At 32.3% G+C, this 21,205-nt stretch overlaps 1 protein-coding gene across 19 annotated transcripts in view; it reads left to right on the forward strand.

Annotated features, from left to right (window-relative positions):
* Ccdc91 (coiled-coil domain containing 91) overlaps positions 1-21,205 on the forward strand; it is a 401,979-nt gene that overhangs the window by 257,554 nt on the left and 123,220 nt on the right. For all 19 annotated transcript variants that reach the window (XR_015446979.1, XR_015446977.1, XR_015446978.1 and 16 more), the window contains 3 exons: positions 15,229-15,321; positions 15,414-15,482; positions 17,553-17,729. Coding sequence is in view for 16 of the 19 variants with exons in the window: in XM_087200271.1 (XP_087056397.1) it covers positions 15,229-15,321; positions 15,414-15,482; positions 17,553-17,729 (339 nt within the window). In the remaining 3 variants the exon portion in view is untranslated. The remainder of the gene's footprint in view (positions 1-15,228; positions 15,322-15,413; positions 15,483-17,552; positions 17,730-21,205) is intronic.

A 21,205-nucleotide genomic window follows, 5' to 3' on the forward strand; every position in this document is an offset into this window, starting at 1 on the left:
CAGTTATAATTTTCATCAGTGAGATTGTTGACAGCTGGGGAGTTATTTTAGGAAATTTTCTATGAATATTTCAGTTACAATACTGTATAAGGCTAACTTAGTTATCCATATCCTCAATAATACAAGAGCCTTACTATGCTTTAACTCCAGTTGCTGCATTCCCAGTATCTATTGCAGTTTTTTTCTGTATTTTTGTTTTATCCTTCCCACTCTTTAATCTCATGGTTTCTACACAGCTTATTATTGTCATTTTGTGAAATCAGTTTTTGCTCAGATTTAACCATATGCTTGAACTTATTTTTTTGTCTTCATTTCTTCTTAAACATTTTTATTTCTGTGATAATTTTCATTTGACTTTAAGGTATATTGTTAGTAAACTCAAATTTTGAATCTGTATTACATTTATTTCTTCCTTATTTTTATAAGAATACTACATATTTAATTCTGGATCAATACTAATTAGCAACTTTTTTGTAGATAATCTTTTTTTCTATAAAAAATTTCTTTTTGCTTTGTGATTTGGTGTGGGATTTCTAAAACAGTACTTTTTTTGTCATATATTGTATTTTCGGGTAGAGAGTATGTCTCCTTTCATCCTGGAAAATTTCGTCTACCCTATTCTTTCTTGTTATTTTCCTTCAGCAGTATAATACACTAAACCTTCTAGATCTGTTCTGTGTCTCTGATACTTCTCTATAGATTTTTCAGTTCTTTCTGTTCTCTTTCTATCTAATCTCCACAAATTCTGTCTTCAGGTCACATTTCTGTTTTACATATGCTGAAGTTTAAGTCAAACTTTGACCTTTCATCTGTCATGTTCTTAACTTCCATACTCCGCTTTCCTCCAAGTACACATAGTCATTTCTTATGAGTGTCTTACTTCTTACTCATACTTTTGATGCTTAAAATAAAGATGTTAAATGTACCTTGTATAAATATTCTGTACTTCTGTGTTTTGAGGTCTGATTCTCTACACACTTACTTTCTCACATTCATGGTAATTTGTTTCCTCGGGTAGTTTGAATTTGATATTTAGGAGATCATCTTCTCTGGAATTTTAGTTGTGATAATTCTTTGGGGTTTGGGTTTAAGATCTAGCAAATTTTAAAGGTATGCTTTGCCTTCTCCGTCTGGCATTTTTTTCCCTGAATTTTTTGTGATGTCTTTTGTGCCATGTAACCAGAAATGTCTAATATTTATTTTTCATTTTTTCCTCTGCTTTATGTAAACGTAAATATCCTGTACATGTTTTTATTGCTCTTACATTTATGATTATTTTTACTGTTAACATTTTAATGTCGGCATGATTCTCCTTATAGTTTATATGCAATAATTACCTGTGCTGCACTCCCGCTGGACATTTAAAATATTTTTATTTTTGTACTTTATAGGAATGTTGTCATATGCATCCTGAAACATATTATCCTTTATATATTACAAGTAGTCTTCTATTTTTGTACATAATGACTTATGAAAATATGTTAAAGCTTGTCAATAAATTTACTTGAATTTTTATTTTCCAAAAGCACTAAACTTCGGATGTCAATAATTACACCTTTCACAGTAGATCCTTCAATTATATTACTTCAGTAATATATTCTGTGTGTTAGTGTGTGAGAGAGAGAGGGAGAGAGAGAGAGCTTGGGAAAAGAACCCAAGGCCTTCACAACTAGCTGTAACCCCAGTCCTTTTATATTTTGAGTATTCACTAAGTGGTCCAGACTGGTTTCCAACTTGCGATCCCTTCCTGGTTTGCCCTCCCAGAGTGCTGAAATTACAGGCATGCACCAGCTTGATTGGCTATGTGTTTGTCTTTTGATGGATCTTATGTAGACTATTCTGTGTTCAATAAATGCCTACTTAAGGCTAATAGTTCATTCCTTTCAAAAAGCTTTAATGATTTTCAATTTATTACACTTGAATTTTGCTAATGAATTCTGCCTTCTATCACTTGTATCAACACTTTTATTTTTTCTTTTTCTATTTTCCTTTTTTTAATATAAATAATGTAAGAACATTTTAATTTGCTGTCATGGAAACAAAATACAAATAGTATGAAATATACTCATTTTGTGTCTGCCAGACCCTCCCTTTACCTTAAAACATTCCTTTATCAACTGATTTTGTAAAACAAATCTTGCTCTATCTAGTTCAGAAATTTTATTGTACAGAATTTGAAAGTGGAGGTAATACTATAAATAAACATTTAAAAATGAACAATAACTGCATAGCCTTTTCTAATGATGAATTCCCAGGAGTAGGAATCACAGATTGTAAACATTCTTATGACACTCAAGTAAAGCATCAAATTGTTTCTTGAAAAGTATTACACAAATCATATTACTCTTTCTTTACAAGTGCATATCAGTCTGTTTTCTTTCTTTTGTTGTCTTCCATTCTTTTCCTTTCTTTTGTTGTCTTCCATTCTTTTCCTTTGATGCTATAATTGTGAATTATTGTGTCCCTTCCAAAATTCAGTAATTCCCAATGCAGTAGTGCTAAGAGGGGAGGACTTTAGAACATGAACAGACCATGAGGTCTCTGCTGTCTTTGGATGGGATTCATATCTTTATAGGGCATCAGGGAGGTATTGTAGCCCTCCAGCCTTTCTGCTGTGTGAGATCACAGCTCTGTCATTTCTAGATGTCGCAGAGTACAAGGCATTATCTTGGGACCAAAGACAGAGCCTTCAGCAGACCCTGAACCTTCACCAGACCCAGAACCTGCTGATGCTTTTGACCATCCAGTCTCTGGAACTATGAGGAATAAAGCTCTATTATATATAAATTTCCTAGTCTTTAGTAATTTGTTATAGACACACAAAGAAGCTAAGGCACTTGCTAAAGGGATTACCTTATGTACATGGATAGCTCATTTCAAATGTCTGTTTGAAGGTCACTTTTATGTTGAAATAAATTTACTGTATCGTGCTTAGGTACATGGAGGGAACAGAATTGTGGTTTATTTTCAAAAGTTATTTCACTTGGAAATGTTTCAAACAAAAATATTGTTCAGCTTAAATTTAGGGATATGACAAATCTTTGGCATTTCATAAGATGTATACTATCTAAATACAGAGATCACATTAAGAAAATATAAACTGGACTGTACTTTCTTATGCTGATATGTTTATGCTTTGGTTTATGCTTCAATTTATGCTTCAGTTCTTTAATCACTCCCTTAAGTCAAAACCCTATTTAAATAAAGTGAATAAGTTATTTGCTTACATTTTCCCATGCCTATTAAAAATGTGACTGTTAGGTTTAAGTAAATCTGCTAGTATAGTTCATGTTATGGTTTTATTTTATTCATAGTAAGAAGCTAATTGGTTTAATTTGGCTTGTGACAACTTCTTTAAATTGATTTAATCTCATAGCTTATCTTCTTTAGGCTTTCTTTCCAATGATATTTAATGTGTTGGCCCAGAAATGAGTGAATGCTGTTAACTCATTTTATATTAAGAAGTTTATTAAATTTATTTAGTGTTTCAATTCATTTTAATGGAGGCATGAATATGAGCATGTACTTTTAAGACTATCTTGCCAGATCACTTGATCTTCTTCAGTGTATGAGCCACAGAAGATGCTTTCTGGGTGTGCGTTGCTGAATATATAATATACACTGACAAATGCCTGATACTAATGTGAAGATTGTGAACATGCAACAAGTAGATGACTGTATACTCACACACAAGCTACTAAGGTTACTTAGTCTAAAATTTATTGTCTAAAAAATTCCATGTGTGTGATTATGATTAAATGTTTACAGTAACTCATGTGACTCATTTTCTAGGGAAGAAGATTTTTTTATGTTTCTTTATACACAGGAATCAAGTAAAAACTACAGAACCTCTATATTTATATTTGAGTCTGCATCAAACATTTTCATTTAAAATGATTCTTCCAAAAGCAGTGGGAAAGCCTTTACTTTACTTTGAGTGCCTTTACTTTAGGTTGAATTTCAAAAGATTATCTTTGATGCCCTTGCACTAAGCACCTACTCTGTAAGATTAACGGAACCCTATAGTTTGCCTTTATTTCTATAATTGTATAAAATTACTTTACTGCAATTTTGCTAGTTTTAAGAAGTAATTGATAAAATGAAGCAAAATGTAACAAACTGCTCTTACATTATATTTACTGGAATAAATTTCATTCAGTTTTCATATTGCCTTTTCTAATGCTATAAAGCCAAATTTTATTAATCAGAACCCTTAGGAGAAAATGATTACACATTACCTATATCACAATGAAAACAAGCAGTAGTTTACCTTAACATGTGGCTTTGATGATAGGAACAACAATGACCCTGCTTGAGCTGTCCTGTTTTTCCCACACTGCCCCTCAGTTTATGGAAAGAACCCTGCTTATAAGATGAACACAGCCTCCATGTGTGCTATACTTTAAGCCAGTTTGTATATAAACCAGTTAGTATACTAATTAAAAAGCTAGAGATAATCGACTGTACAATAATTGGTGTAATATAAATTATAATCCTAACTGTAAAATCTAAATATAGAAAGCTTTTAGAATAGAAGATATCTTTTTAACCTGAATGTAGGCAGTAATTTTGTAACAAACATCAAGCCATAATCATGAAGTTGAAAACTTCTGCTGTTTGAAAGATACCATTAAGAAAATAAAAAGGGGGGCTGGGAATTTAGCTCAGTGGTTCCGCTTACTGCCTAGTAAGAGCAAGGTCCCGAGTTTGATCCCTGGCACCAAAAAAAAAAAAAAAAAAAAAAGAAAAAGAAAATGAAAAGGGCTGTGTGGCATGAACCTAAAGTCTTGGCTACTCACTTGATGAGGCAAGAGGATCATTTGAAACCAGGAATTGGGGGCAAGCCTGAATGATATAGCAAGATCCTATTCCAAAAAAAAAAAGTGATAAGGCAAACCACAGTCTGCAAAAAATATTCGTCAGACTCATTTCTGACAAAGTGTTTATATCTACAATATATAAAGAACACCTATATATCAGTAATTAAAAGAAAGTAATATAAATATGGAGATAACTTGGAAAAAGTGAGAATGACAAAAAGTACACGATAAACACTTGACATTTCACATCATTATGGAAATTCACTTTAAAGCCATAGTGACAATCTTCAGTTCATCTACTAAAATAAATTAAATAAGCAAACTAAAATCACCAAATGGTGATAGGAACTCTCACATGTTTCAAATGGTAGCTATACCATTTGGAAAAACATTCAGCAATTTTCTATAAAAGTAAACATGTACTTGCAACAAAAATAAAATTGTGTGTCCAAGAATATTCACAGTTACTTTATTCATGTAGCCAAAACTTGGAAACAACACAGATGTCTATCATCAATAGAATGAGTATACAAATTATGATATATTCATACTGAGTAGTACTGTTTAGTAATAAAAATAATTATGGAAACATAGATGAATCGTACACATTTTTGCAGAGTCAGTAAAACTGTATATAAAATAGACTTCATGCAAAGCCAATCTACAGTGGATAACTAATTTTTGGTATGGATATGAATCCAGTAATTGATTCTAGTATTAACTTTATAATACTAGAGCAATAACTTCATTAAGTAATTGTGTAATAGCTAAGTTAAGTAATATCTAAGTGGTATAATATCTAAGTTGTGTAGTATCTAAGTAACAGTACGTGTTGCTTCGAAGCGAAGGGAACTTTTTTTGGCAATTAAATATTCTGCATTATGATAGAGATTTTTCAAAGTTCTATAGCTAAGATGTGTGTATTTTAATGAATTTAAAATTTGCCTGAAGAAAAAAAGACTTAATCACCACCTAGTAGGTAGTTGTTAGCATTATAGATAACAAAAGATAGGCAGGATGTCTGAAACTGTTGTAGATGAGTTATAAGTAGAAGGAGTTTTATTATTTTCTATATTTTTGAAACATTCTACTGTAGTATTTTAAAGTGCTATAGGATCAAACATAGACAAAAGAGAAATTAATACTGCCAGGTGTCAGACAACATAAGGACTTATGACATTCTGTAGGTGATTAATTGAGCATTATGAAAATATTACAGTCTAATAAATATAGTATGAAAGATAAGTCTTCACTAAGAGGTAATAGAACAAAACAAAGTTACAGATTAAATTGCTTTATTTCTAACAAGGCGTATTAGGAACAAATTACAGATTTAATCTTGAAATGGGCCAAAGTAAAAGTGGGACGATGTATCAAGTCCATAACAGATTATGTGGTATCTTACATCTGGTAGAGTTTGATGCATTGAAAATGTTCTTAGTGAATGGGATTATTAAAATGAGGAAGAATGGCTTTCTTGCCACTTTATGGAACTGTAATTCTGGAAGTGTTATTATGCCTCAGGTACACCTTAATATCTAATTATTGGTAAAATTTTGATTCAGACATGCTTGGAGCACAGACATATCCCATCCTCTTGATACCTTCCCACTTTGGAGTGCCGATGATAAATCTCCGCTGGTCTAAAAGAGCACATTGTACATGTTGTGGAGGTAGCCATTACTTCATTAGCTCTCATTTCCTTTTATGTATTAACTAGTTGAATGTGAACAACCTTAAGATTGCAGGAGAAGAGGGGGCTACAGGCCTGAAGAAGACTAGATCAGTGGATTACTACATGGTAAGACCAGTTAGATTCAGGAAGACTGAACTGTTAGAAAGATGAAAAATAAACTGTTAAATTCCACACATTTAAGGGTTATTATGGCTTCAATATTGCTCTATCACAACACAGATTACTTTTGTCATGGAAACAATCCATATATGAGCACATTTTTATGAAAATATGTTTGGTTTTGAGGAACCTGAACCCAGATCACATGAAAAATCACAAATGCAAGTGAGAATGTCAGATCTAGAGAGAGACCTTTTGGCCATGTGGGTAGAGCAGGAAGGATATATAAAATTTTGAAGGTAGGTTAGACTACTTTCTGTGAAAGAAGAAAATCAATTTGCATGAAAACATTTAAGCTCAGTGTATCAGAAATATTTAAGATCTACTCTTAGTAAATTTTAAGTATGCATTACAGTATTAACTGTAGTTATCATGTTGTGGATTAGACATTCACAATTTATTAACCCCGCACAAATGAAATTTGCACTGCCTTCTTGATTGTAAATGTTGATTTCTGATCATGATTGGCTCAGGATACTTTTCGTATAATGTAAAACGTAATGGTACTTAGTGATAATTATACAGTAATAGTAATGTAAGGCTATTGCACATAAAATATATCCAGCGAGCTAATCAATTTATAGATTGCTAAGCTTGGAGAAATCTGTAATTATAAATAACAAAATCAAAGATAAACATAATTATATTTATATGAAAATACAGTATAAATAATTTTTATTTTATCCTGTGAATTGGGCCCATGTTATTAGGAACTCTTATAGAGTTCTTTATCTATAGTCAAAGAGGCAGGCAGCAAAACTGCTGAGCTAAATCCCCAGCCCCTATAGGTGAAGAAGTGAGATATGGAATCTGAGATGCTCTGGAAATTAAGACTCACTCAGGGTGATGAAATAAATGTAAATATAGCTCGTTGCAGCAAATATACCCTAATTACTGTAAGTATAGAGAAGTTTCTGCTTCATTTATAAATTATAAATATTGTATATGTCTATTAGAAATATAAACCTGCCCTTCAATGTCTTGACTAAGATAGGAAGGGTCCTTATAAGTTTTATGATGTCTTTGATTCACAGTTTCTTCTCTGAAGTATGTAACAAGTGGTTTCCCGAAGATTCCACCTTGGGAGTACTCAGCCAGTAATGTGGAGAAGAAAGTAGTAGCCATCCTTTATATTATCAAAGACCAAGTTAACCATTTCTGAGGCACTAGAGCTTTTAGGCAATTAAAGAATTTATAAAGAGCACAAAAAACAGTAAATTCTAATGAGAACATTGACCAAAGGAATCAACACAACTGGTAGGAATGTAATTAATAGAGCCAACTGGAAAATTAGTATGAAGTTTCTTCAAGAAACAAAAAATAAAACTAGCATTTGACACCTTTATCACTTCTTCGCATATATCCAAAGCAATTAAAGTCAGCATACTACAGGGCGCACCAGCATAATTCACAATACCCAAATATGGAGCTAACCTGGGTGCTCATCAACAGGTGAAAAGATTGTAGTATACAGATACAATGGGGTATTATTCAACCATAAAGTGAAGTTTTGTTATAAGCAACAAGTGGATGTCGAGTAAAATAAGTTAGACTCAGAAATACAAATATTGTTTGTTCTCCCTAATATGTGGAATCCCAAAAAAATGACAAGAAAGAAGAAGGGAGCCTGTTATTTTACAAGAGGAAAGGAATAAGAGAGAGGTGGTGGAGGGTGGGTGTGAAGGAAGGTAAAGAGATGATGATTACAATCAAAGTACATGCACTGAAACCCAATTTTTGTAAAATTAATAGTCACTAATAATAAAAGGAAAAGAGAAAAAATAATTTTTATTAAATCAGAAGATTAGAGTAATAAAGGCTACTCCCAGATAGGCTTTATTCATTAAGTAGAATAAAGGGAAGCTTAATCAATTTTGGCTAAGCTCTTTCCTTCTTAGTACTTTATACTGTCTAGCTTACTGTGATTAAATAACCAGAATAATCTCTGCTTCTGCCAGAACCTAGATAATGAAAAAAACATCAAAACATTTCTACTATAATTCCGTATAAAGGTGGGAAAAGGGCTCTAATAGCTTACTCTTTGTTCAGATAATACAAGTAATCATTGAGAAGTTGTACTAGTAATATCAGAAGATGTATCATTTGAAGAAAATGCCTACTTTGTCATTAGAAAAATATAAACTACAATGTCATACTATTTCATACCCACTAAAGATGGGTAGAGGAGAAAAATGTAAAATAACATGTAGAGGATATGGACAAATTGGAACTTGTCTAATGTAAAATGTAAAGGGAATGTAAAGTGGGGCAGCAACTGTAGAAAGTTTGGAAGTTTCTCAAAAAATTAACCATAGAGTTGCCATTTGACCCATAGTTCTACTTCTAGATATATACCCTCAAGAACTGAACACAGGGATTCACACTCTTGTGGGTAAATGTTCTTCATCATACTAGGATTCACAGTAGCCAAAAAGTGGAGATGATTTAAATTTTCATCAACAGAGGAATATGTAGGATAAAAAGTGCAATAGAATATTTCTTAGTCATAAAGAGGAATACTGTTCAGATACATGCTACAGAATGGATTGCCCTTGAAAACACTGTGCTATATAAAATAAGCCAGACACAAAAGGACAACTAGTATATATTTTACATGAATAAAATACTTCATAGAGACAGACAATTAGAGGTTACAGGGAACCAAGGTTAGTTAGAATGAGAAATGTCTTAGTCCATTTTCTACTGCTGTAATGCTACAAACCACTTAATTTGTAAACTGTACAAGTTTATTTAGCTCACAGTTTGGAGCCTGCCAAGTCCCAGAGCATGGTATCAGCATCTGCTAAGGCCCTTGTTGTTGTGTCTTCTCATCTTGGAATGTCAAAGAGATAGTGTGAGACAGAAGGAAATTAAGGTCAACCTCATCATTTTATCAGAAATCCACTTCTCATGTTAAGTAACCCACTGTCATGAAAAGGGCACTAATCTATTCCTGAGGACCAAGTGCTAGTGACTGACCCACCTTCTCTCAGCCCTACTGAACTGGCAGTTGAATGTCAGTGTGAATTTTGGAGGAGATATTCAAACCATTTTGTTGAGGGTTAGGAAACAGTTAAGGATATAGGTGTGATTAGTGCACAGCATTGAGAATGTAATTTGGGCTACATAATTGTATACTTAAAAGTGGTTAAAATCAGAAAGTTTATGTTATATTTACCACCATAACGAAGAAGTGACAATTGTAGTAATAATGGAATGTAATATTTAAGTTCCTGCTATGTGACAAGCACTCTTGTAAGGTGTCTATTTATATTAACTATGTCAATTTCTCACTGTAGACATTTTCATCTACTAAAAGTACTATCTCACCATACATTGTGGTATCAGTCTAAAGGGAATATTTATGTTAGTTTGTTAATTAGTTTGTGATAATTATTTTGGATTCACTTTAAATATACATAATTTTTACATGTCAATGATATTTCAATAAGATTTTTTTAATGTTAAAAAGTAAAAAGACAGAAAGTTGTATTTTGATTCTTGAGGTCTTGTTACAACTATTTTGTGTTTTGTGCTTCCATTGCCCTTTCATGTAACATTTGTGCATGTATGTCATTTCTTTACAAATCATTTTTTGTGCTTTCCACTTCAAAAGGCATTTTGTACTGAGGGGAAGAATAAGTTGATAATATATTCATTGAAGAAAAATTATTTCATAAAATAGTTTCACAAGTCAACTCTAAGAAAGTACATTTACGTTTTGTGAGTTATCTAGCAGACACTTGTGTCCTTGAGACAAGGGGTTATATCTGTCTTATTTCTGCATTCATCTCTAGAATCTACCACAGTTCCTAGTTGATGTATAGTCGAAAAGTACATTAATGAATTTATACATTTTTAAGAACAGAGTTGGGTTTCTCTTTTATCCGAGAAACCCAAAGTATAAATAAAGAGCAAAATAAAAGTTAGATAATAGAATATAGCGAGATAGATCTTAGAGTCTCTACTGTAACTTAAGGAACCAGTTGGGTAATGGAACACTGGGAATGGCAGAAGAACCAAACTATAACTATAGTTCTGAAGTTATTTCCATAAATTATAAGGCTATAAAAATAGTATGAATGTATGACTGACCCAAAAAGTCAAAGAAGCAGTCCATAGTAATGGAGTAGAGTCTGAATTCTTCATTGTCCAAAGAAACCGTAAACTTTGTATTCATCACTCCCTGGGTCCTGGTCTCAATGAACGATTTATCAGTCCTGTGAACCTAGGCAATTTATATAACCTCTTTATAATTCAATTTAAATACTGGTGAAATGTGATTAATAAAATGAGTCATGAGGATTATTATTATTTGTAAACTTCCTAACATGGTACCTGGACATAACATCTGGTAAAAAAATATTAAAATCTTTTAAAAAGTAATTTTTATATCAAGGTACATGTGGTAAATTAAAACACTTATCTACCCTTCCTCCAAGCCCTTCCTCTTCCCAATAAAAGAGAGGAGGCAGGAATTAAATCTTATTTTAATAGTACTATGAAAAGAATAGAATCAAAAGTATAGATTAGTCAATGAAATTGAGGTCTTAATTCATACTACTTTTATCTTGCAGCTGTTAATATGAGTAATAGCTACATTATAGTAGGGCTAATTTTAGCAATTAGGTGATTACTATTTCTAATAATGTGTATATAGAATATGATTATTGTTAAAATGACTTATTAAAGACCTGATAAGTTCTATCACTCATCTGAAAGTGAGAAGAATATAGCAGTTTATGGTTACAGTTTATGATGTTACTGCTTCATGTAAAGCACTTTTAACACTGTCTGGTACCTTAAACATGCTTTATAAAAATGGTCTGAATGATCCAGTCCTGTAACCCAGTTGTATTTTCTTTTTTTCAAGTAGATCCATGATTTCATTCAGGGTATAAGTGCACTGCTTTGAAATGGTAATTGCAGGTGCATTCTTGTGCAAGCAGGCTCAAAAATTGTCTTGTGTTACAGCATACAGTCAGAAATGCCTTTAAAGGAATGAATTTTCCAGACATTACCTTGTCATTTTACCTAATGAACCCTCTTTATTTTTAGTTCTTGTTGGGACATTGGTAAAACTTGGCCCATTTATAGTTTTAATTAATTAATTAATGATTTCAATTAGTTTGACTTGCTGTCATAATAGTTCTTTTTAAGAAAAAAAAATTGGGTTATGACTGAAAATTTTATTCCTTTTTATACTCTAGTAATTCTTATTTGTTATTTGTGTTGTATGTACCCCTTTCCAAGCCTAAAATTAACATTTTTGGTCTTATGAAATTTATATATATCATTTTTAAGTCTAATTATTTGCCTGGTATAATGTCTTTGTGCATTTTAAATAGCTGAAACGCTTTCTGCTGCTGTGAAATTCTGTGTACATCTTGACTTACATAGAACACAGAATTAAAGTCTTGGCTACTCATTTGTTAGCTGCCTTTCAAAAACTCAGTGTGGTACAAATTCTGAATGATGTCATGATTTGTATCACAGTTTGGATTTGTTTTTAAGGAAAAAATATATTTTTCATGTGATTTTTCTTATTACTCTTTTAAAAGACAGGGATGAATTGTAACATGATTAAAAACAGGAATAATATGAGAAGACATTTAAGCAAGGCACAAACACAGGCTTCCATGCCACAAAAAGGAAATTCTGGGGGAAATGAGGTGGAAAAATCTGATAATCAACCACCTGGATTCCCTGAACTGATAGCACAGGAAGTATCAAAGCAGATACATGAGGCTCTAGAAAAATTCAAAGCAGAAATAGTCTCACAGATAAATACAGAGATGGTGAGTAGAGTGAAAGACATGATTAGAGGCTCTAGAGCAGAAACAGATAAGAAAATAGATGAGATCAGAAACATGCTGGAAGCTATGAATGCCCAGCATAATAAAGAAATGGAAACCATGATCACCCAACATAAAGAAATCCGTGAAACAGATTCAAACAGATATTCAGGATATTAAAAACTCCATTGAAAGCATGCAGAGCAGACTAAGAGAATCTGAAGACAGAATGTCAGATATAGGAGACAGGATTGCGATTTAGGACCATGAAAACAGAGATTTCTTAAAGATAGTAAGGGACCATGAGAAATCAATCCAACAGCTGCTAGATGATGCAAAGAAGAACAACATAAGACTGATAGGAGTCCATGAAAAAACAGGAGAAAGTACAATTGACATAAAAAAACTGTTCACAGAAGTAATAGTAGAAAACTTCCCAGACAGAGGTGGAGAATTGGACACACAGATAAGTGAGGCATATAGCCATGATCCACATAGCCATGATCAAAAAAAATCTACACCTAGACATATAATATTCAAAATCCCAGAAACTCAACAGAAGAACAAAATTCTACCGGCAGTTAGAGAAAAGAAACAAATCACCTACAAAGGAAAGTCCATCAGAATGACGGCAGATTTCTCAACACAAACCCTCAAATCAAGGAGAGCCTAGAGTGAAGTATCTCAAACCCTAAAAGAAAATAACTTCCAACCTAGACTGTTGTATCCGGCAAAATTATCTTTCAAAATCGATGGGGAAATTAGATACTTTCACGACAAAGAACACCTGAGAAATTTCATGAACACCAAACCGGCACTCCAAACAATCCTGAACAATATCCTAGAAAAAGATAATGAAGGTCACAACTCCATAAAGCCCAACAGAGAGAAGACACCACGCAAGGTAAGGCACTTAAGGGAAAGGGGGAAAAATAAGAAAAGAGCCAACAATAAAACATCATGGCAAGAATGAGTCAATATCTCTCAATTATATCTATCAATGTTAATGCCCTCAATTCACCAATCAAAAGAAACAGACTGACAGAATGGATTAAGAAGCAAAACCCAGCAATATGCTATATACAAGAAACACACCTAACTCAAAAGGAAATTCATAGACTGAAAGTAAAAGGATGGAAAACAGTTCTCCATGCAACAGGAACCCAGAAAAAAGCAGGTGTAGCGATCTTATTTGCAGACAAAGTAGATTTCAAACCAAAACTAGTTAAGAGAGACAAAGATGGTCACTACATTCTTGTGAAGGGAACAATCCAAGAGGAAGAGATGACAATCCTAAATATGCACCAAATATGAATGCCCCTGCTATACAAAACAAATATTAATGGACATGAAAAACCAAATAAACAATAACATAATTGTAGTGGGGACCTCAACACCCCTCTGTCACAAATAGACAGATCATCTAGGAAAAAACTTAACAATGAAATTCTAGAACTGAACCAAGCTATTGAACAAATGGACTTAATAGATGTTTGTAGAGTGTTCCACCCCCACAAAATCAGAATACACAGTCTTTTCAGCTGCACAGGGGTCATTCTCCAAAATAGATCACATACTAGCTCATAGGGCAAATCTAAGTAAATGTAAAAGAATTGAAGTTATACCCTGTATATGTTCAGACCATAGTGCAATACAATTGGAGATCAATAACATAAGAAACCACAAAACACCCACAAACACATGGAAATTTAAAAAAAACAGGAATAATAAATTATCTTAACTAGGGATGCACTTTTGATCATTTACTCTCAGTATAGACTGTGTCCCTGAAAAATACTTTAAATCAACAAATTTAAAAGATACAAATCTGTTTCAAAATAAGTTGTATAAGAATGGGTTTCAATTTAAAGGAGGCTTGGATATTTCTTGTATTCTAAATCTGAGAAAATAACTTCTTTGTTTTTATTAACTAAATGAGAAATCTATGTGACTGATATTACGTTTCTTAGTTTTGTTTTCTTATCAGAGCATGGTTCTACAACAGTATCTAGCTCATCCTTATTGGCTATAGAAGTCTAATTTTCTTAGAAAGCTCCATTTAAGCCTCACATACATACATCTTAATTCGTGTTTTTTCCATTAGCACATTGAATAAATACATGAGCTCCATACCCTTTAGTACTAGCTATTATATAATGTTCCTTTGACTGATTTTATAGATTCATTTTTTGAAATTGTAGTAAAATCTCGGGGCAAGATGAGCTAATATCTCAGTGTCTTCAACCATGCTTTATTAGAAACAAATTATCTATTATAATAGTTGATTATCGGGACGGGGATTTAGCTCAGTGGTTTCGCCGCCTGCTGCGCAAGTGTAAGGACCCAAGTTCGATCCCCGGTACCAAAAAATAAATAATAATAATAGTTGATTATCAAGTAAACACTTTGGTTTTTTAGTTATGATAGTTAGCTAATAATCATTTTAGCTAATAATCATTCCAAATTTAATTTTGAAGAATGACGCATTAACATTTTCTGATTAATTTTCCAGTGATGTACTTATTCTTGTTAGATCTCATTGCATCTACTTTGCTGAATTTGGGGAACTAAAATATATCTAAGTTGACTGGAGAAAGAAGAACTCACTATTTTTGATCCCTACACCTTCATTTAAGCAAACTTCATAAAGATTACTTCCTCCAGTATATACTTCAATACTTGTGGGGAAATGAATTCTGTTAGCTGTTCTCTATGTTGTCTTAGAGCCATATCATAATTCAGTTATCTTTCCTTGTAGCATCAGAGGCTCCTTGAAATGCTAGATAGAGAGAAGGAAATGTTAAAAGAAAAAATAAATGAAGCCTTGAATCAACAATCTCAAGAACAGAAGGTAATACTTGAAGTGTGCTCAGTGTGGATGCATATATTTTGTTACCTCAAACAATACATTTAGTGTCTTTCCAAACATCTTATAATTTACAGGAAATATTGAAAAAATGTTTGGAAGAAGAAAGGCAAAAACATAAGGAGGCGTTAGAATCTTCTGCAAAGGTATTTCTATATGTAATAATTGGTTCCTATGTAAACAAATAGAATTAAATGCTTAGTTCATTAATACTGTCTGTCTACTTTTATATAATGTTTTAATACAGAAAACTCAAAGGTTTTTTTCCTTTCTTATTTTTTCTCTTTAACTTATGATGTGACTATGTTCTTGCTAAATGCATCTTATGTATGATTTTGATGGCATTGGCTCCCTTAAAATATAGAGTACTATTATGTACATATGTTTGGACCCACCTAATATTTGATATATAATATCTGTGTGTATCAAAGTGATTTTTATTTTATTTATTTATTTATTTTTACTTTTTGGCATCAGGAATCAAACTCGGTACCTTGCGCTTGTGAGGCAGGCGGCAGAACCACTGAGTTAAATCCCTAGCCCATCAAAGTGATTTTTAAAGCCAATTTTAAAAGTGATTCATCTAAGAGGTGTATTTAGAGCTGTTAAGTACACACATGGAGTACTAACTTTTAAGTTTTGAATTAGAATTAAACTTAGTAAACAAATATTGAATGTCTGCTTCATATTTATATGTCACTAAGCCAGGACTAGAAATCCAAGAATGAATATAATTTTGTCTTTTTCTTAAAGAATTTATAATCCAATAAGAAAAAATACAAACAGGAGTAAGGCAAGGAGGAATGATTATGAATCTGTAGATATTATGTCCATGTCATAGAAGTATTTTAAATTACAGATTACTTTTGAAATTGACCTTGAAGGGTGACTACATTTCTGACTTGAATTTGAATTTAATTCCATAGCTAAGGAAGACACGTTGAAAGTTCTTAGCATAGGCAAATCTTAATGGTAACTGATGTTTAATTTTCGGAAATTGGAGACAAAAGACTAGAAGCAATGGAAAAAAAATAAGTTGCATCTGAAATCTGGGTAAGAGAAGTGAGTTGTAGAAATAAACTAATTGTGATAAGTTGGACAGTCTAGAAATGGGAGATAAAATCAACACACACGTTCTCTGTGACAGAAAAAGACCAATTATCTGTAGTCCCAGATTATAGCTTCAAGAACAAAACAGAAAATAGCACTCTTTTTGAGGAGTTTGAGATAGTTAAAACAAATTAAAATTTGGAAAATCTGTATCAGTGTTGTAGTAAAGACTTTAATCATGAGATTGATGATGATATTAACAATTTAAGTTTTTATGTCATGTTAAAAAGAAATGTGTTGTTATCTGGTGAAGATGTGTAACCCAATGAATCAGTCTTTACCAAACAACAGATACTTTTAAATTAGTCATTGATAAAGGAATCAAAGTACAAAAGTGCGAAGTACAAATGATTGCAATATAATAGGATAAAATTTTTATTTGATATAATTTTCTTTATCTCAACCATCCTTTGAGGATGGTCTTTTGTCAAATTTTAATGCAAAATCATGCAAAATATCCACAGTTGTCTAAATTAACTACCAAATACTTTCTCCTTTTTGAAACTACATATGTTTGTATGGGTAGATTTTTTTTTATACACTTCAACTAAAAATCTATCATTACAGATTTAATACAAAAAGTAGATACAATAATCTAGCTGTTTTCTACTAAGTCAGATATTAAAGAAGTTTTTGTATAACATTGAAGTTCTCACTTTTTAAATATTGGAAATTATAGTTATCACAATGTTTATTATTTGTTAATATATAATACATATATAATGACACAAGTATACATTTATGTCAAATGAATACTTTTCTTGATTTGAATGTCTAATATAAATAATAGGTACTACCAACATTAACCAAAGTTCTTTGACATACTCATCATTTTTTAACATTATAAAAGGACCCTAATACCTCAAGGCTTGGGAATCTGCTATCTTAGCTAAGGGGTTGATTTTCTTGAAGTATAGAAATGCCATGGAAATCAGTGAAAGTATGTGTATAAAAAAGAACAATGCATTTTTATGTAATTGTTTAACGTGCATAGAAAAGGAATTTTAGAACTAAGAAAGATCAAGTTTTGTGTCTTTAGGTTAACCAGATTTGCTTATTATATAATCACACAAACATTTATGTTTGGTTCATTAATTGTTTTGAAGCTAGAGCAAGAAGCAATGAAAGAAGTAGTTATGAAAGCCATAGAAGAAGAAAGAAAGAATTTGGAAAAAGCTCATGCAGAAGAAAGGGAATTATGGAAAACAGAACATGCAAAAGATCAAGAAAATGTATCTCAGGCCATTGAAACAGCTATACAAGAACAAAGAAAAATAAGTCAGGTCAGTTAAATTAGCTCCTTATAAACTTGTTTTTCTTATTTGTCTCAAAATGAAGTGGCCTTAACTATTAATTTATCTTATTTAAAATCAACTTAGTGGATATAGCATTATTTAATTTTTAGATCTAATAATTTTAGCACTTCACTGTATTTTCATCTGATATTAAAAATTCTATACCGTTTTACTTCTTTACTTTTTAGAATCCACATTTGCGTTTAGTGATTTTAGCTACCTACATTAAACCTTCTGCTCTGTGTTCTTATGACCCCCATCCACAATACACACAAACATAGAATCAATACAAAATGACATCTTTCCATAGAAAAAATACTTCATTTAATTCATTTGTTGTAACTTTAGTAACTGCAAAAATATTCACTATGTTCTCAAAAGAGATATAACAAATATGTTCTACATAGGAAGTAACTTTTGATCATTTATCTGAGCTCTTAAATCTCTAAGTTTTATTTTCCATAATTGAATTTGCATAGTTCAATTTTACTTGGATTTAGTTTTTTCTTTATGTAGGCAAAGAACTTGAACAAATCTTCCCTTAATCAAGTATACAGAGCAGAAGATAACACTCATAAAGTCGCTTTCACATGGTTTACATGTCATATAAACTACCATTTTTTGCTTCTTTTGAATGTAGCTAAAATGACTAACCATTCCAAACAATCTAAATATTTATGACTCTTTAATAATCATAAAAATCCCTAAAAAATTCGATGTTTTCAATATCCAGACTCAATGTTACACTTTTTAAACCATGTCATTTAAGTTTATTCTCAAGGACACATAGTTACCATTTATTAGAAAAACTGAACAGATCTGTACATTCTATCTATATGATAGCAATATTATAGTAATAGATACTGTCTTTTTCTTCTTTCTATTAAAGTAACCATTACTTCTAATTGTTACTGTAACCATTATTAGTATCTGCCCACATATACTGGTTATCTATAATAAGATATTTATCTGTCAGCTTTGTTGGTTGGAATTCTATGCCAGCAAGGTCAAGATCATTCTTTATTTTTCCTCATTTGGGAGAGTTTAGAGAGTGTTTATCTGTTTGTTTTGTTTTGTTTTATTTTTTGTGGGCATAGAGTACTCTCAAATTCACATAGATATGACTTGTTAGTCACCATGAAATTGAGCAAGACAGTTTGAATGAATCAGCACATATTCATCACCCATATCAAAAAAAGCATAACTTGAAGATTATAGGGCCGGGGATTTAGCTCAGTGGTTCTGCTGCCTGCCTTGAAAGAGCAAGGACCTGAATTCAATCCCTGGTACCAAAAAAAAAAAATAAATAAATAAATAAATAAATAAAAATATATATATATATATATATATATTTTAAGGAGTACACATCTGCGCTATTAGCCTGTAGGACACTGAAATAGACAGTGAACTTTGAAAATTTTCCCGTTGGTGAAGATAATTTAATATGTGTGTTTTCTTACAAGGGTTTGCAAGTTTTACTACCTAGTATATGTATGTATGTGCATGTGTGTGTGTGTGTGTGTGTGTGTGTGTGTTTCTTTAATTACAGTGTAGCTGAGAGTTGAGGAAAAATCTCCAGCAGAGAGACAGTGTTGCCAGGTAACTTTCAGGCTTTCAAAAGTGAAGTAATATTATGAAATGCATCCAAAGTCTTTAAACTCTCTTTCTTTTTCATATGGTTGATGTTTTTAGGCATTAACCCCTTCAAGCTTCATGTTCCTAGGCTAGGAAATGGACAAATAAATTACTTTTCTCAGAAGTCACATGATCTATTCTGTTTAGACCCACCAGGATAATCAAATAAATTTTTGTGGTGAAACTTAATCTGTAGTCTTTTACATCAACAATTAAAATGATTGTCATTTCCAGGCTCTATACTTATTTCTAGGGATACAACAAAGGAGAAAATAATTCCCTCCCATCTTGTAAAGAAGACAGTTAGGAAGCTAATAGAGGTCTAATATAAATCAAGAAGTGATAATTGTCATCAAAAACAAAGCTGTCTAGCCAGGCATGTTGGCACATACCTGTAATCCCAGCACTTGGGAGACTGACCCAGGAGGACTATCATGAGTTCAAGGCCAGCTTGGGCTACACAGTGAGTTCAAGGCCAGGTGGAATACATTGTTAAGACCCTGTCTCAAAAAATCAAAAATGAAAGAATAAAACTCTATGGAACAAGAGGGTGAATAACCCAGTATATAAAGAAGGGTAGTCAGATAAGTGCTGGCCAAAGAGCCAGCCTTTCAGCTGAGACCTGCACAGATGTGAGGACTTTGCTTTGTGAATATTTAGGAAAGGGTTTCAAGCAGAAAGAGTATTTCAGAGGTCCAACAAGTGCAAAGCATCTGAGGCAACAAAAGTACAGTGTAATTATAGCTATATGGTATTATTATGGGAATTGACAGTCAACAGACCCAATCAAACAAGATAGAATCCAGAAATATACTTAATTTTTCTGTAATTTACATATCTGTAAAGATAGTATGACAAATTAGATAGGATAAGATGAATCAACAAATCAGGATTTTTTTTTAATCTTGATTCCATTTAACAAGTGCATATAGTCTGTAAATTTATTGAAATTATGAAAAGTGGAATATAATGTAGGTATTTTTTGCAGAGTTGGTCCATATTTTTATGAAATCCTCAAAAGAATTGTAATTAAACCACAGGATATTAAAAATATTTCAATTGACTACCCTTTTCCTTCTGTATTCTTTCTGTAAAATAAATGCCAAACAGACTAAATATTTAAATCCATAAATTTAATGTACTAAAAAGGAATTAGTCAAACAACTGATATTCTTTGAAAGGAAAAATTTCAGCAGGACTACTGGAATTGTGGAATGGATACCTCCACAAATTACCTCTTTGAAAACACTAGCAAAAAAAATTGTTAAAATTCAGTTCTTAGAACTGTAGATACCAACCAAAGCTTTTAATAACCCAAATGTTTAATTAAAAATAGCTAACTCTTACTAAGAACATCCATGTTTTCAGAGTTTTAACTTGCTTTATTCCATTCTTCCTCTTCCCAGATGTATGGATGGTGGCTTTAAAAGCTAAGAGCTAGACAGCCACACTAATTTATGGAGAACCAAAATGTAGAAGTCCCTGAAGGGCCCAGATGGGGTTGGGAGCTCCACAAAAGCTATGTCTCCAAAGATTTGTTATTTTTTGACCTGACAGCTTCTTGGAAAGTCCCCATTTTATGGCTTTTCATATTGATCTACCTCAAGGCTCAGTGGGAAAAGCCCTATCCCCAGGATATCTGCCAAAAACAGTAGGTGGAGATAATTTATCTTCTCCACGGCCTGGGAAGAGAAGATGGCTCAAAAGAAGGAGGAGGTGGAGGAGAGAGAAAAGAAGGAACATGTTTTTGCCATAGGTGGCTTTGAAAAGTTCTGACTTTTGAAAATATTCCTGGAATTTAAAGTCACACACATGCCCAAGAAAGACCC

This window comes from Heterocephalus glaber, unplaced genomic scaffold (assembly GCF_053883595.1).
Source record: "Heterocephalus glaber isolate CG9 unplaced genomic scaffold, H.glaber_assembly_v1.0 deba00001733, whole genome shotgun sequence".
Taxonomy (NCBI): Eukaryota; Metazoa; Chordata; class Mammalia; order Rodentia; family Bathyergidae; genus Heterocephalus; species Heterocephalus glaber.